Here is a 14,894-nt window from a genome sequence, read left to right as displayed (position 1 = left end):
GCGCCCGCTGGGGCCTCGTGTGGACAGGTGCCCCCCACCCCTCGGCTCGGGCACCCGCCGGGGCTTCGTGTGGACAGGCACCCCCACCCCGCTCGGGCGCCCGCTGGGGCCCAGTGTGGACAGGTGCCCCCCACCCCCCGGCTTGGGCGCCCGCCGGGGCCCGGTGTGGACAGGTGCCCCCTCCCCCCGCTCAGGCGCCCGCCGAGGCCTCATGTGGACAGGAACCCCCCACCCTGCTCAGGCGCCCACCGGGGCCCAGTGTGGACAAGCGCCCCCTCCCTCTGCTCAGGCGCCCGCCGGGGCCTCGTGTGGACAGGCACCTCCCCATCTCCTGGCTCGGGCGCCCGCTGGGGCCTCGTGTGGACAGGCACCCCCGCCCCGCTTGGGCGCCTGCCGGGGCCCAGTGTGGACAGGCACCCCCTGCTTGGGCGCCCGCTGGGGCGCAGTGTGGACAGGCGCACCCCCTTGGCTCGGGCGCCCGCGGGGGCCTTGAGTGGACAGGCACCCCCCACCCTACTCAGGCGTCCCTCCTGCTCCCGCCCAAGACCTGTCGCGTGCCTGCCTTCTCACCACCCGCCACCTCCTCCCCTCAGCCAGTCCTGCCCCGCTGGGGCCCCTGATCACCCCGAGTGTCAGCAGCCGGTGGGAGCCCCCACTTGAACCAGCTGGACGGTGCTCAGTGCTCATGTTTATTTATAAACTTGATCCTAAAAACGTTTCTAATAAATAGTTCAAACAAGATCCGTCCCAACGTGTTCCGTCCGCTGTATGGCCTGTCTCCAAGGCAGCGGAGAGACCACGAGGAGGATTCTGGGAGGCTCAGCCACAAGGACCCCGGTGCTCGCCTCGGCTCCTCCCGCGACTCCCGCTGGACCCCAGGGCTGCTGCTCCCGGGCGCGCGCAGGCCGGCGCCGTGGGTCACCAGAGCCCACACGCAGGGTCACCCGCTTAGGCTTTCATCACCGCCATGAAGGAGGCCTACGGGAGGAGGGGGTGTGGGCTGGGAGGCGCTGCCCCGGCTGGCGGGTGAAGACCAGCCTCCTCACTTACCCCAGGGCCATCACCACCCCGAGAATCTCTGCCTGGGGCTCCCGGGGGGATGAGGGCCCCTCCTGTCCCAGGGCCCAGCCCAGCCTGTGGGGTGGCTGCTGGGAGGGGCTAGGAAGCAGCGAAGACCCCAGGGCAGTAAGAAGGCCCTCCCCTCTGGGCCCCACACACACCTCCTGGAGGGGCTGCCCCAGCATCTCCCGGCTGTGAATGGAGCGCCTGCGGGAGAGGATGCCAGTCACCCCGGGCCTCCCCGCACCCCAGGGGTGGGGGACAGTGAGCTCCAGGCCCCTCACTCCGGGTCTCCCCGCACCCCGGGGGTGGGGTGTGGGGGGCAGCGAGCTCCAGACCCCTCACCCTGGGCCTCCCCGCACCCCGGGGGTGGGGCGTGGGGGGCAGCGATCTCCAGGCCCCTCACCCCGGGCCTCCCCGCACCCCGGGGGTGGGCGTGGGGGGCAGCGAGCTCCAGGCCCCTCACCCCGGGTCTCCCTGCACCCCAGGGGTGGGGGGCAGTGAGCTCCAGACCCCTCACCCCTGGGGAGGGTGTGGGGGGCAGCGAGCCCCAGGCCCCTCATCCTGGGCCTCCCCGCGCCCTGGGGGTGGGTGTGGGGGGCAGCGAGCCCCAGGGCCGTTGGCTCTCCCCCACAGGCCTCGTGCTCTCTAGACAGGTGTGAGTCGGGGTGTGCGAGTGACTGGGGGAGAACCAGGGGCGGGAGTGCTGGGAACATGCCCCACGCCTGCACACAGCCACGTGCACAGGTGCACACGCAGAGCCGCGGCGCCCACCTGTCGATCCTGGTCTCCACGGTCACCGTGAAGGCGCCCTCTGTGTCCGGCAGGTAGGTGGAGGGCACGATCCGGTAGGCGCCGGCGGGCAGGTGGCAGAGCCGGCTCACCTCCTGGGCGTAGCAGTGCGGCACGCAGCTCAGCAGAGGCTCCTGCAGCAGCAGGGAGGGCGCGTCCTGGCCCCCGCCGTCCGCCGGAACCTGGGGGAGGCCGGGGCTCAGATGGGGGGCCCGCCTGTGGGTGACCAAACCGGCTGCGGCCACCAGGACCACAAAGGCCTGTCCCCTTCCCGCAGCCTTGACCTGGCTTCCTTCCCGGCGGGGCCGTCCTGGTTGGGGACAGCCGGCAGTCTGCCTGGCCCTCGTCACACGCCAGGCCCCTCACTGGGCTCCACCACCCACGTGGCCCCATGTCCGGGGTCCTGCAGAAGCGCCTCCGTGCTGCCCCCCCTGGGCGGGCATCTCACTGTCCCTGCACTGGCCCTTCTCTCGAAGCCCCCGGGGACCCGCCCCAGGTGGCCTGGGTGGAGCACAGCCACAGTGTGGTGCCCAGGGCTGTCGGGACCCCAAGGGCACAGGAGCTTCTCAGAGAAGAGCCGCCCCCACCAAGGCCCCACGACGACGGCAGGGCTCTGGGCCACCTTCCGGCCCACACCCTCCTCGGGCCCCCAGAAGGGGTGGGGAGTTTGCGACCTCTGGCACTTTACCTCCCCCCCAGTACTGCAACTGCAGGTCTGCAAAGCATGTCGTGCCTGCATTTCAGAAGGGCAGACTGAGGCCGGAAGGCACTCTGGTGACACTGTGACTCCCTGGGTGACCCCCGGGACCCAGGGGCAGTCAGTCTCCCCTTTGGGGAGCCGGCTCCCGGCCGCGCGGGGCTGGGGAAATAGCACTCTCTCCCAAGAGCCTCCCTTCTCTCCTGTCTGGGATTTGGCCGGTCTTGAGCTGCTGGGCTCTGAGCACCTTGGGGCCCCCGCTCTACATTTCCTTTCTAATCTAGAAGCCCTCACTGGGCAGGTAGAGCATCCATCTGTCCTGTCTGAGGTGGTGTGGGCCGGCCCTCCCTCCCTCTGTCCCTGCTTGTCCCCACAAGCGCAGGCCCCCACTGGTCCAGGCACTGGGTTGGGGGGGGGAGGCTGGGGATTCATGTGGCTTTAGGGAGGCTCCTGCTCAACCCTGTGCCCAGCGCGCCCTGTGGGGGCTCCTGCCTGGAGGCACAGCTCTGGGGGCAGCTCAGGACTCAGGTGGGCTTCCCTGGTGGCTCAGCTGGTGAAGAATCCGCCTGCAGTGAGGGAGACCTGGGTTCCATCCCTGGGTTGGGAAGATGCCCTGGAGAAGGGAAAGGCTACCCACTCCAGTGGAGAATCCCATGGACACAGTCCATGGGTCACAAAAAGTCAGACATGCCTGAGCCACTCACACCTCACACAGGACCCAGGTGTCCAGCTGTTCCGAGCCAGGTGAGTGGACAGGGCTGCCTGAGCTGACCAGTGACCCCCGTGGGCTACAGACTCCAGAACAGCAGGACATGAGTCTCGCAGGTGCTGGATGATGCAGACAGACCCCAGGGACCCGCCCCCCACCCGACCGGGGCGGAGCGGCGCGCATCGCCTGCCTGGAAGACGTGGAAGCCGATGGGGAGGCACTGGCGGTCCCGGCAGTGCTGGCGCAGGGAGATGCGCACGCAGCGCGGGCCCGCGCCCTCCGGCACCGACAGGGGGAAGCGCGGGTTGCTGGGGTAGGAGGCGAAGTTGCGGCTGCCCCCCGCGGTCCGGCCGACTCTCCAGGAGCCCCGCAGCCGCACGGTGTCCCACTCGCCCGCCGGCGGGACCTCCCGGGGGGCGGGGCTCGGGGCCGCCGGCGGGACGGCGCTGCGGAGACAAGCAGGAGGCCTGGTGAGCCAGCCCGGGGGCGCGCAGGCACCGCCCAGCCGCGCCCCCTGCCCGCCCCTCACCTGAGGGCGACTCTCCCGGTGGAGAAGACCCGCAGCAGGAACTGCCCCGGCACGTCCTTCAGGAAGGTGCTGGGCACGGCCAGGTAGAAGCCCGGGGCCAGCTCACAGCGCAGGTGCACCTCGCGGTCGTAGGCGTGGCACGCGGTGCCCGCCACGGGGGGCGCGGAGAGGGCCCTGGGCAGGTTGACCCGCCGCTTCTCCACCTGCAGGGGAGGCCCCGGAGCACCCGTCAGAGTCGGGCGGCCCTGCCCCGCCCCGCCCCAGCAGAGGGCCCCCTCCGAGTATCCAGGCCTTCCGGTCCCTCCCTGAGAACCTGGGCCTTCCCCTCGGCCCCCGGGGTCAGCGGCTCCGTCTCACAAGAGACAGATGTGCCAGTAAAGACAAGTGGCTGATGCCACCTGGGCCTGCCAGGCTTGCCAGCAACGCTGTGACCCAAGACACTGGGACCTCCCATCCGCTTTGGAGGGAGGGGGCTGAAGGAGCGGACAGGACCTCTCAGGGGCACGTGGGGAGCGGCAGAGCCAGGTGCTGGCCGGACGCCCCCTGGAGCCCTCCCAGCAGCTCTGCTCACGGGAGGCGACCGGCCAGCTCTGCAAACGCTGCTGCTTCTGTGCTGTTTGCCTTTGGCCAGAAGACACGGCCAGGCCAGGGGAGGGAGGTGAGTCCTGTGGACTCAGATCTGCCCGGGTGGGGAGGAAAGGGGACGCAGGGGGCTCCGGGGGCTCAGGCCTCCACGTCCCACAGGGTGCGGTGCCAGGCCCGGGCAGGCTACCTTCCAGAGGTGCAGGCCCACGGCCTGGTAGTCTCTGCCCGGGCGGCCGGCTGCGCGCACCCGGGGCCTCTGCAGGACGCCCACATACACCTCGCTAGGCTCGCAGACCCGCAGCCAGAACTTGGGGTTGCTGGGGAAGCCGCTGTTGTTCCGGCAGCCTCCTGCCGACTGGCCCTTGACCCAGGCCCCGGGCAGCTCCTGAGTGTGGCACAGCACCTTTCCTGGGTGGGAATGCACCGCTCAGCCATGGGGACAGGGTCCCCCTCACGCCCCCAGCCCCACCTTGGCGTCAGGACCCCTGCACCGCGAGGATATCCCACCCGGCTACCTGTCCCCCCGGGCAGTGGGGATGGGACCAGCGCTCTGCCCTCGAGAGAAGCCGGGCGAAGGGGGGGGCGAGAGTGGAGCCGGGTGGCCCGCCCCACTTCAGAGGGCAGGAGGTCTGTCGGTGCCTCCCTCACCTGAGTGCAGGCTCTGCAGGTGGCCAGCCTCTGTGCTGGGGAAGCCGATGGTGACCTCATCAAACTCCCGCAGAAACTCGTCCTCCTCCACCCAGAACTCCCCGTCCTGCAGCTGTGACAGCAGCTCCGCCCGGGCCGCCGGCTCCACCCGGCTCCACCCTTCGCCCCTGCAAGGAACCCCCTTCAGCGGAGGGAGGCCCGGGGGCGAGCGCCCACCTGCAGCCCAGGGGCACCCTCCATCCACGGGCGCCCTCAGGACAGGCCCCGACCCTCAGCGTTGCGGGGTCCCGGGGCCCAGCACAGAGCAGGGGGCCCACGAGCAGGTGCCAGGTGGGCCTTGCGGAGACCAAGGAAACACTGTCCTGACCACGGTCGGGCCCGCGGCCCACCAGCAACAGAGGGAGACCCGGAGCACCCCGCCCACACGCACCCCTCTTTCCAGGGCCCCTGCCAGCACCGCCGGCCCCAGGGGTTCTGAATCCGCAGCAGCAGGACGCTCTGGCCGGCCCGATCCTGGAGCTCTCGCAGATCCGACACGATGAAAGCATGAAACTCGCCCAGCTCCCTGGTCCCTGGGGGAGGAACAGCCGCAAAGTCCACACACTGAGCGGACACAGGCCCGCCTCCTTGCCCGGGACACACAGCCCACCAGCTGCACCACAAGGGCACTGGATCCTGACCACGCCGGGCAAGTCAACTGGGGCATGACCTGGCCCAGCGTGGGGCCACTGGGAGGGCCTGGCCTTGGATTTGGGCTCGGCTGCCACCAGGCCTGCAAACCATCGCCCTCTCTGGGCCTCGGTCCTCGCCCGGATGACACTTTGGACAAAAGTCCCATTACAAAAATAATCTTAAATATGAAAGCAGTTGTGCACAAAGATGCTCACTGTGATGTCATCTGTAACAGCAGGAAACTGTATAGACCTTAAACATTGGGAGCTCGGGGATGGACTCAGAAAAACATGGCAGATACACGGATAAGGTAGGATCCTGACAAAGTCCACGCAGTGCACAGAGAGAGATACGTAACACAGAACACGTGCGTCTCGCAAAGAAAACAGCTGAGAAAGGGCACTAAGAAGTCAGAGTAGTCAAGTTTGGGTGACTTTTTCTTTCAACAGACGTGCTCTGTGAGCATGTCAATCACTAATGTGGAAACCTGAGTGCTGGTTTTGCCCGGTCACCAGCCGGGCCAGAGATGATGCCTGCACCTGCGTCCCAGGGACCCCGGTGTAGATGCCCGTCTCGCCCTGCAGCCCAGTCCTGGTCAAGGGAAGGTGGGACACTGCCCTCCGGAAAAGGCTGGTCAGGAGGGAGGGTCATACCCAGGACACCAGCTCTGAGGACAAAGGTCCTCTCTCGACTCAGTCCCAACAGGACCTGAGTACAAAGCTCCAGCAGGAGGCAGTGAGGGCTCAGGCGTGCAGGCCCGCGAAGCCGCCGCCCGCTCCACCCTACCTGTCCTGGGGCCGAGCACCGAGCAGCTCAGCAGACAGCGGTCCTTCAAGCTGAGCAGCTGCCGGCAAGTCCTGCGTTCCGCGCCGTGGGGCCTGTCCTGCTGCCCACTGGTTCTGGCCACGTCCTTCAGGTTCCACCTTTCGGCCAGGCCGCCAGTGAGGTCCACCAGGGCGTCTGCCACCTGCCCTGCCCACAGCTGTTCATAGGACCCGTGGACCCTGGGGAGACAGCCGGGCGGCGTGAGGCCCCCACCCCTCCTGTCCCCCGTGGTCTGTCTCTGACCCACCTCGATCACCTCTCTTTCCACCCCGCCCTGTCCCCACCAGGTCCAGGCACAAGCTCGCCTCCAGGGCAGAAGGCTCATGCGGACACCAGCAGGAGCGGGCACAGCGGCCGTGAGCACCCACCCCTGCACCTCTCACAATCAAGGCCCTAGGCCTGACATGAGGTCGACGGAGGGGCTCACTCCTGCTATGAAGGCCCGCCTCCCGACCCAGCCTCCTTCAGCATGACCACCAGTGCCCAGGGAGGATGTCCGTGGTCTCAGGACCACGACAGACAAGCCTGACGCCTCGGATGCCTCACTCCTTCCCAGCGACCTGCAGAGAGGCCGTCCGTCCCCAAGGTGAGAACCAGGTGGACGGAGAGACTTCTCTTGCTTGGGTTTGAGGCAAGAGAGAGGACAACATGCACCCTCTCTCTAGAGGCGATGCCCCCACGCCTGACTGTGACGTGAGGGCAGGGAGAGGGGGCGCAGGCCGAGGGGACAGCAGCCCATGGGTCAAGCCTCAGCACTTCAGTCTCTGGATGGGTCAGCCCACCCAGGAGGCCCTCAGTGCCCACAAGGGCACTGCGGTCTGGGACCCCCATCGGCCCGGCCCAGCCCCTCCACGCCGGCCCGCGTACTTGGCGTAGACCTTCTCCAGTAAGGGAAGCCAGAACACATCCTCTCTCTGGCACCGGGAGAAGCAGAGTCTCCCTGCAAGACAAGGCAGACGGTCATCTACGGTCACCTCCACCCAGCGTCCAAACTGCCAGACTCGACAGGTGAAGGAGCCCTGGTACGTCTGGTCGAGCCAGCTCGGCTGTCCCGGAGGGAAGACCTAGCGTGCGTCGGGGGAGGCAAAAGGAGACAGTGAGAGAAGGCCCAGGCAGCGCATCCTGCGCCCAGGCCAGAGCGCGACCGCGCTGGACGCTGCCCCCCCCGGCACACGCGCGAGGCCCTGCACCTGGCTGTCGGGCTCGTGCGAACGCCACTTGGGGGACAGAAGGTCACACACCTTCCAGTGAAAGGTGCCAGGGCTGCTCTGAGGGACTGGCACCTCCCAAAGCTCAAGCCAGCCACCGTGAGCTCGCGTCCCCAGAGAGCACGGGCTCTGAGTCCACAACAAAGGTGACTTCAGAGGCTTGCATGGCGGAGGCGGCAGCTACCCTGGCTGGAGCCTGGGCACTCAGCTCTGCCAGCGCCCGGCCCATGCTCATGGCTGGAGCTGTGATTCTGGCCCAGGGCTGAGACAGGAGGAGGTCTGCACCCAGACGGCCCCATTGCGTCCCGGCTCTGCCCTTGTCAGCTGGGACATGACCACTGTTTCAGCGCCTCGTTTGTAAGAGGGGGTCCAGGCCAGCAAGGCCTGTGCGAATGAAAGCTGGCAACTGTGGTGGGCTTGGCGCAGCACTGGGAACATGGGAGCCGCTGGGAAAGGGGTCAACACTGCTGCTTTCACCGGTCACACTCAGCCAGGCCGCAAGTGCTCCTGGGGAAGGAGTCCGAGCGGCCTCCTGTTCCTGTGGGGTCCACCTACATCTGAAACAGTTCTAACCACCTTTTGCCAATTTACAGTGGTAGTTTAGGCACTCAATCGTGTCTTACTCTTGCAGCCCCATGGACTGTAGCCTGCCAGGCTCCTCTGTCCATGGGATTCTCTAGGCAAGAATACTGCAGTGGACTGCTATTTTCTTCTCCAATTTATATTCAAAACCTATAAGAAAAGAGAACCACCACCCCAACTAGCCAGGAAACTTACTCCAAAGCAGCATAGGATCCCTCAACCAACCCTCTCCTACTTTGGGCTGGCATGTTTGCCTTTTTCTTTCAAATGCCTGCCTGGGACTTCCCTGGTGGTTGGGGGCTAAGACTTCGTGCTCGCAATGCAGGGGGCTTGGGTTTGATCCCTGGTCAAGGAACTAGATCTCACATGCTGCAACTAAAACCCAATGCTGTTAAATTAAAACATATATACGTCTGTGTGTGTATATATCACAAATACACGGCTGACCCAGGGCCCAGGAGATGGTGGAGCAGCTGCAGCAGAAAGCACCCTGCCCGCCCCTGAGGGAGAGGGGGCCGCTGGGCCTGATGGCGGAGGCCCCCCGCCCCGCCCGCTTCCTTCCTCCGTGGTCAGACAGGAAGGGAGAGGAGAGGAGAGGAGGAGAGGAGGCCGCGGGCGGCGGGCAGACACCTGGTCCAGGAGGCGGTGGCTCTTCTGCAGGGCGGCACAGGCGCACAGGAACCAACAGTCCCCCAGCAGCCCTTGCTTCACCTGCCCTTCCTGCGGGCTACCTGCAAACAGCCGGGGCGTGGCGCAGATTTCCTGAAATAAAGAGAATCGTCCAGAGTGACGTGGTGCTCGGGGGCAGCCATGAAACCAAGAGCAGAGGCCCCGGGTGACAGGGTCAGGGGAGGAGCTTTTCCGGTCATCCACGTTGCCCAAGAGGGCACGGGAAATGGCTGGCCTCTTGCAGCCGGTACCCGTCAGCCCCTCCAGGCTGCACATCACCCCGTCCAGCTTGGAATCTGGGGTCCCTGTCTCTGCCCACCTTCCTTGAATGGAAACGCCCCCCCAACTCTGGACGAATGCCACCACCCTCTTTGTGCAACAGTGAAATGTTGGTCTAGAAAACGGTTTCCCTTTAAATTCACAAAGGCGGGTCTCAAGGGGTCTTCCGTACTGCTTCTCTACAAGGCTCAGTTCTCCACACCCCAGATGAGTTGACCTTCCTCCTGCTCTCCTTAAAACAGGTCCCTCTGAGCAGCGGCCTTGCCCAGGGCTCCACCAGAAGCCCCCTGACCTGACCCCCACTGCTCTTGGTGCCTGAGTCCATACACGGCCCTCCTCCCCCAGCTCTGCAGGCAGGATCCCACCCGCACAGGCCTGGGAGAGGAGGTCCGCCTCCTCTGAGATACTGTCCCTGGGCACTGCTTTCCCTCCCGGTGCTTCACCGACCATCTCCTCCGAGAGCTGCTCCCTCCACTTCCTCCCTCCTGTTTCTTACAGCACCCCCTTGCTTCAGAGCAGGTTCACAGCCCCAAAACCGCTTTGCATCAGTGTCACCTTCGTGTCGTCACCTCCCACGGGCATCCTCTGTGCTCCTCTTTCCTGACACAGTGGCATCAGAACTGCGGCTCCCCCGTGCCCAACAGCCCCCCTCCTGGCATCCACGACTCCACGTGCTCTGACTGTTCTTTCCCCTCACCGCCTGCCGCTTCTCAAGTCTTCTTGTCAAGGCACCTGCGGTTCCTTAAGGCTCGGTTCCAAGCTGTCTCTTCTTCTCTGCCCCTACTTTCTCCGAGATGCCCTCCCAGACTCCAGACAGGAAGCCATCTGTTGGGTCCCTGTTCCCAGGACCACCATCTAGCCCCGCTCCTCCTGAGCTCCTGGCTCTCACACCCACTTGTCTACTGTCAGCTCCGTTTGAACCTATGACAGCAAAACCCAAGCCTACACTTCAGCCCACCTCCTCCTTCTGCAGCATGTCAACCAGGACCCCCATCCCCCCAGGTGCTCAGGCTAGAAATCTAGAAGTTCTTGATCCCCCCTTCATCCTCACCCTGTACTTCCAGTTGGTCACTAAGACCTATGAATCCTGCCTGGGACATCTCCCTTAAATCCACCCAGGCCAGAGCCCCAGCCTGAGGGCTGTCACACTAATCTGAGCCCCTGCCTCTTTCTCCAGGACCACTGAAGTGGCCACCTGCACTCTTGCCCATTGCACACCTGGCTGAAGAGTGAGCTTCTTAAAACATGAATCCAACCGAATTACTCCTTCACCAAAAACACCCCAATGGCCTCTCATTGCACCTAGAGTCCACTGGCCCAGCCGATCAGGCTCTTTGCCCCTTGGCACCTCCGTAACAAACAGGCCCTCGGTGCTGTCCAAGGAAAGCTAGTTCTGGCTCTCTTCCAGGGCGGGTGCATGCCGAGGTCTCCACGAAGGCTGCGTGCGCTCTGGGAGAACAAGGTTGCTCCAGGGACAGCCTTATTCAGCGGATACGCTGTTTCTAAAGCTATCAGCACAGCACTGGGTGACAGCGTGCCTCTAAACTGCCACCTTGAGATGTTTACACCTGAAAGGGCATGAAGTTCACCACACGAGCGTGCAGAACAAAACGGCCCGTGGCTTTGCAGGCTCAGTCTGGTCCTTCCAGAGGAGCAGGAGAAACAGAGCAAGACCGCTTGTGGTCAGAGAGCCCGCAGACCAGAAGCCCTTCACAGAAGACCCAAGTGGGGCTGAGTTTGCAGTGTGCTGAAGCGCCCCGCTCGCGGGGCCGTGAATCCCCTGCAGAAGGGAGCGCTCTCGGGTGGGGGCTGTGAGCTCGGGTCCAGCACACTCGGAGCGGGCTACGGGTGTGGGCCGGGGAGCCCTCTCCTGAGGACAGCGGGAAGCGGGCCTGGAGACGCGGCGCGAGACCCCCGAGAGCCCCGCGCGCCCCCCTCCCGGCCCCCGCCCGCCCCACCTGGGGCCGCCTCCAGGTGATCTCTTCCCGGAACTGGGCCAGCGGCGTGGAGAAGCTGGAGAAGAGCGAGGAGTCCGAGGCCGGGAAGGCGGCGTCGCGGAAGAGCTCCTTGGCCGGCGCCCGCATCTTGGGCACCCCGGGCGCCCATCTGCAGCCCGCGACCCGGTGCCGAGCGCAGCCGAGCGGGCGCGCGGACCCGGAGGGAAGGGCGAACCGGCCGCGCGCGGTCCCACTTGCCCGCGCCCCCTCGCCCGGCCCAGCTCGAACCCCCGGCCCCCCAGCCCCCCAGCCCCCCAGCCCCCCAGCCCCGCGGCACCCACAGCGCCCCCTGGCCCGGGTGCCCGCCCGCCCCGTCGCCCCGGTAACCGTCGTCCCAGCAACCAACCAGGCGCGGCGCTCCTGGTCACGTGGCAGGACGGCCCCTCCCTCCGGGCGCCGGAAGTCGCGTCTCGAGCCGTGTGGCCGTGTCGCCTGTGCCTCTTCTTCCAGGGCTTGGGGGCGGGGGGCTCTTGGAGGTGCCTCAGCCGAGACTCACGCCTGGGAAGCCGGCGCCGGCGTCTCCTCGGGCCGGTGTGGTTCGGGCCGGGGCGTGGGGACGGCTTCCTGAGGCTGAAGGGACCGGCGAGGCCGCCTTGGACGACGTCGAGCCGCGGACTACAGGTCCCAGCATGCCACGCTGCCTCCCACAATGCACTTCTCCCGGCCCCGCAGCGGAGGTGGCTGGGAGCCAACGGGACGCGCTCGGGAAGGCCGGCTGTGGACGGTCCGGTGTCCGCCGCCGCCGCGGCTGTGTGCTGGGGTCCGGGGAAGTGTGGCAGCCCCGGGACGGCCGTCCCAGGCCTGGGAGGCCGGCTGCGGTTAGACGCCCTGGGCCGTGAGTCGGCAGGCGATGAAGCTGGAGCGCAGTGCTGGTCCCCAGACGGCCGGCCATCTAGATGGTCCTAGCGGGCTGGACAGTGACCCGCTGGGCTTGCGGTTGCAGCTTATGGCCGCTCAGCGCTGCGGGTTGGTGAGGACGCCGACTTCTGGATCTGCGCGAGGAACCTGCCCTTTCCCGGGAAAGAGGGCAGGCAGCCACCCTGACGCTTGTTCTCCGGCTGCCTCTCCAGGCCTGCTTCCTGCGGCTGGACCGTTCACAGAGGGCCGCGCGGGGGCAGGTGGGGGGGCAGAGTCCTCGGACAGCTCTCTGCTACCACCTGGAGCTCAGATGTTGCGTTCCCAGGCCGTCTTCGCCCAGCCCCCACATAGGCAGGGTGGTCAGATCAGATCCCCACAGGCCCTCCTGCTGATGAGACACTGAGCCTGATCCACAAGCACCACCGACCTTGCCCCAAAGCTTCCAGTGTGAGGCTGTGACAGCTGCGGCTCCTCCCTCTGAGGCCCCCATGGGGCCTGCATGAGGAGCAGCTGCTAGTGGTGGCGTGACCTGGGCTACCTCGACCCCACCAGGCCCCAACCCCTTGGTTTGGGGGCCTAGGGTCCTCATCTCTGCTGAGGTTCTGGAACCTCAGCATCATCTGACATCTCCCCCCTGCAAAGCTTACTTCATGGCGATTTACCCTGCAGCACTGACACTTAACAGTTTATGGTAGCTGGAGGGAGTCAGCAATGGCCCAGGAGCTGCCTCATGTGGGTGTCCTAAAGGAGTAGGGGGGACAGATGTCGCTGCCCTGGGGTGTGGGGCAAGTGCTCTGCTCCAGGTAACACATAGGGGTGGTTAGCAGACGAGCTGGGGCCAGCCCAAGAACTCGACTCCAAGTGGGGGCCTCTGTTGGGCCTCTTAACCCCGGCTTGCAAGCTCTGGAGAGCAGGCAGTTTCCTGTGGGCACATCAGTGTCCAGGGCTGGGCTCATGCCCAGAGAAGGGGCCAGGAGACAGTTGATTTGGGGCAGGGAGCAGCTCACGACCGTAGGGACGAGTTTGTGACCAGCACTGAGATGGCTGAAGGCAGCTCTCCTGTCGGCCTGCCTGGCACAGCTCCTGGGCCACACTTACCCCATGAGCCCTTCAGGGTCCCATTCCCCACCCCTGGGTGCGGAGATGATACACTGGCCAGTTAGCAGTATCCTCCTCTCCCTCCTGGGCCCACCCCACCCACCCCGGCACCCCGGCCCCCTGGCCTTGTGCAGAGTGGAGCCTCTGGCCCATGGGTAGAAGGAGGAGTTGGAAGCAGCCTGGACTGGGGAGATGACCCAGTTCTCAACCCGTCTCCACAACTGCAGGCCCTGAGATGGGCAGTTACTTAGTCTGACCTCAGGGTCCTCACTGAGGTGGGAACACCAGCTCCACGTCACAGCGATGTTTGACGGGCATAAATGAGATAGCGGGAAGCCCCGTGGAGCTGGAAGGACTGGCCGTGGCCCCTCAGGTGAGGAAGCTTTGCTGGACTTGCAGCAGAGGGACAGTGTTTGTTTGAGAACAACGCTTCGAGGCGGACTTGGGTTAGACGTGTTCTCAGTTTCACTGGTGCATCTGAATTGCAGGGCAGTTTCAGGCATGTGCCCCACCACAGGCAGCCAGAGAATCTGCCCCATGTCCTGGGCCTGTGGGTGGCTGGGTGCCTGTCCCTCTGAACAGGGCCTTCTCTCTGGGACTCTCCTCCTGAGGGGACGGGACAGGTGAGTGGTCCCCCACCTGAGCAAGGCCTGGGCCCACGGGACCAGCCCCACCACGTGTACCGCAGCAGGGCCGGAAGTCACCTAAGCAGGATCACTGGAGGCCATGCCCCGCTGGGCCGGTGTCCAGGCTGCGCTCCGGGCCTGTTTGTAACTACAAACCCCGTGGTGCAAGGGCCCAGGCTAGGCTGAAGCTTGTGAAAAACCACCCTCGGCCCAGGCCCAGTGGGCCAGTTGGCAGGGGTCATGGCCCTAGGCTGCGGGGAGCAGTCGTGAGCACCGGGGCGTGGGCTGCTCCCCTTTGGGGGGGTTGTTAGCTGGTGGAGAGGAGGGGTTCTGGAAGCTTGGGTCTCTCCCCTGCCTGTCTGGAGGGTCCAGCTGAGGAACTGTCCCAGGAGGGCCAGAACAAAGGCAGCTGTGCCCCGTCAGTTCACAGAGGTGAGGAGGAGCCCGCCCCGAGGGCCAGAGGGTCAGGCTCGTTTCACAGTGATGAGACGTGGAGTCTGCATGGTCCTCACGCACCTCGGCGGTAGGTGTCACTGTCCCTTCTTACGACAAGGAACCTGGACTTCAACAGGAGGCGGCGGCAGCCCCGGACCCCACAGCTATAGGTGGGCAGAGCCAGCATTCCAAGGCCAGGCAGGCCCCGGTCACTCTGCTCACCGAGAGGAACGGGTGCTTGCGGGGTGGTGTTTTAGATCAACGTTGGGGTTTTTTAACCTCGTTACCAACACTCGATGTTCTTAGAGGAATTTCCCCGTTGCTCCACAATAGTCACGTGTCCTTAAATTTTGTTACTGACACAACACAGATAATTTCCTCTGTTGATTTTCGTCCCCTGGGATGACCATTTTTCCAAAGCGGGATGTTTTCTGCAGCGTGGGCGAGGCGTCACATTCACTTCAGGTCGTGGAGTCTGTGCCTCGCCGCTTGCTCATGCGTTTTTGAACAAGGGAGGTTTATCCAGGCCTGGCTGGTGGGCGGCAGCCCTCTCAGCACCCTGCCTGTGCCTCAGAGCCCCTCTCAGATCCTGGGCTGGCCCCGGCAGCAGCCTTGCCATGGCCGCC

General features: G+C 65.4%; 1 protein-coding gene across 6 annotated transcripts; it reads right to left on the bottom strand.

Annotated features, from left to right (window-relative positions):
* Positions 1–676: 676 nt before the first annotated feature.
* Positions 677–11,547, bottom strand: CAPN10 (calpain 10). 6 transcript variants are annotated; one of them, XM_081492127.1, is made up of 12 exons: positions 11,213–11,547; positions 8,937–9,068; positions 7,384–7,580; positions 6,478–6,695; positions 5,450–5,591; positions 5,020–5,186; positions 4,559–4,779; positions 3,787–3,989; positions 3,448–3,703; positions 1,834–2,033; positions 1,221–1,266; positions 677–978 (listed from the first exon to the last, which is right to left on the bottom strand). In XM_081492127.1, exons 1-12 carry the CDS (start codon positions 11,336–11,338, stop codon positions 949–951), a joined length of 1,938 nt encoding a protein of 645 aa, XP_081348253.1. In that variant the 5' UTR covers positions 11,339–11,547; the 3' UTR covers positions 677–948. The 6 variants fall into 6 exon arrangements, with proteins under 6 accessions (XP_081348253.1, XP_081348257.1, XP_081348256.1 ...); XM_081492131.1 differs by having other exon boundaries at positions 7,395–7,580; XM_081492130.1 differs by having other exon boundaries at positions 7,395–7,456.
* Positions 11,548–14,894: the final 3,347 nt, after the last annotated feature.

The sequence above is a fragment of the Giraffa tippelskirchi genome, chromosome 5, assembly GCF_054371585.1.
Source record: "Giraffa tippelskirchi isolate mGirTip1 chromosome 5, T2T-mGirTip1v1.2.pri, whole genome shotgun sequence".
NCBI classification, from domain to species: Eukaryota; Metazoa; Chordata; class Mammalia; order Artiodactyla; family Giraffidae; genus Giraffa; species Giraffa tippelskirchi.
This window is presented reverse-complemented; position numbering and strand designations above follow the sequence as displayed.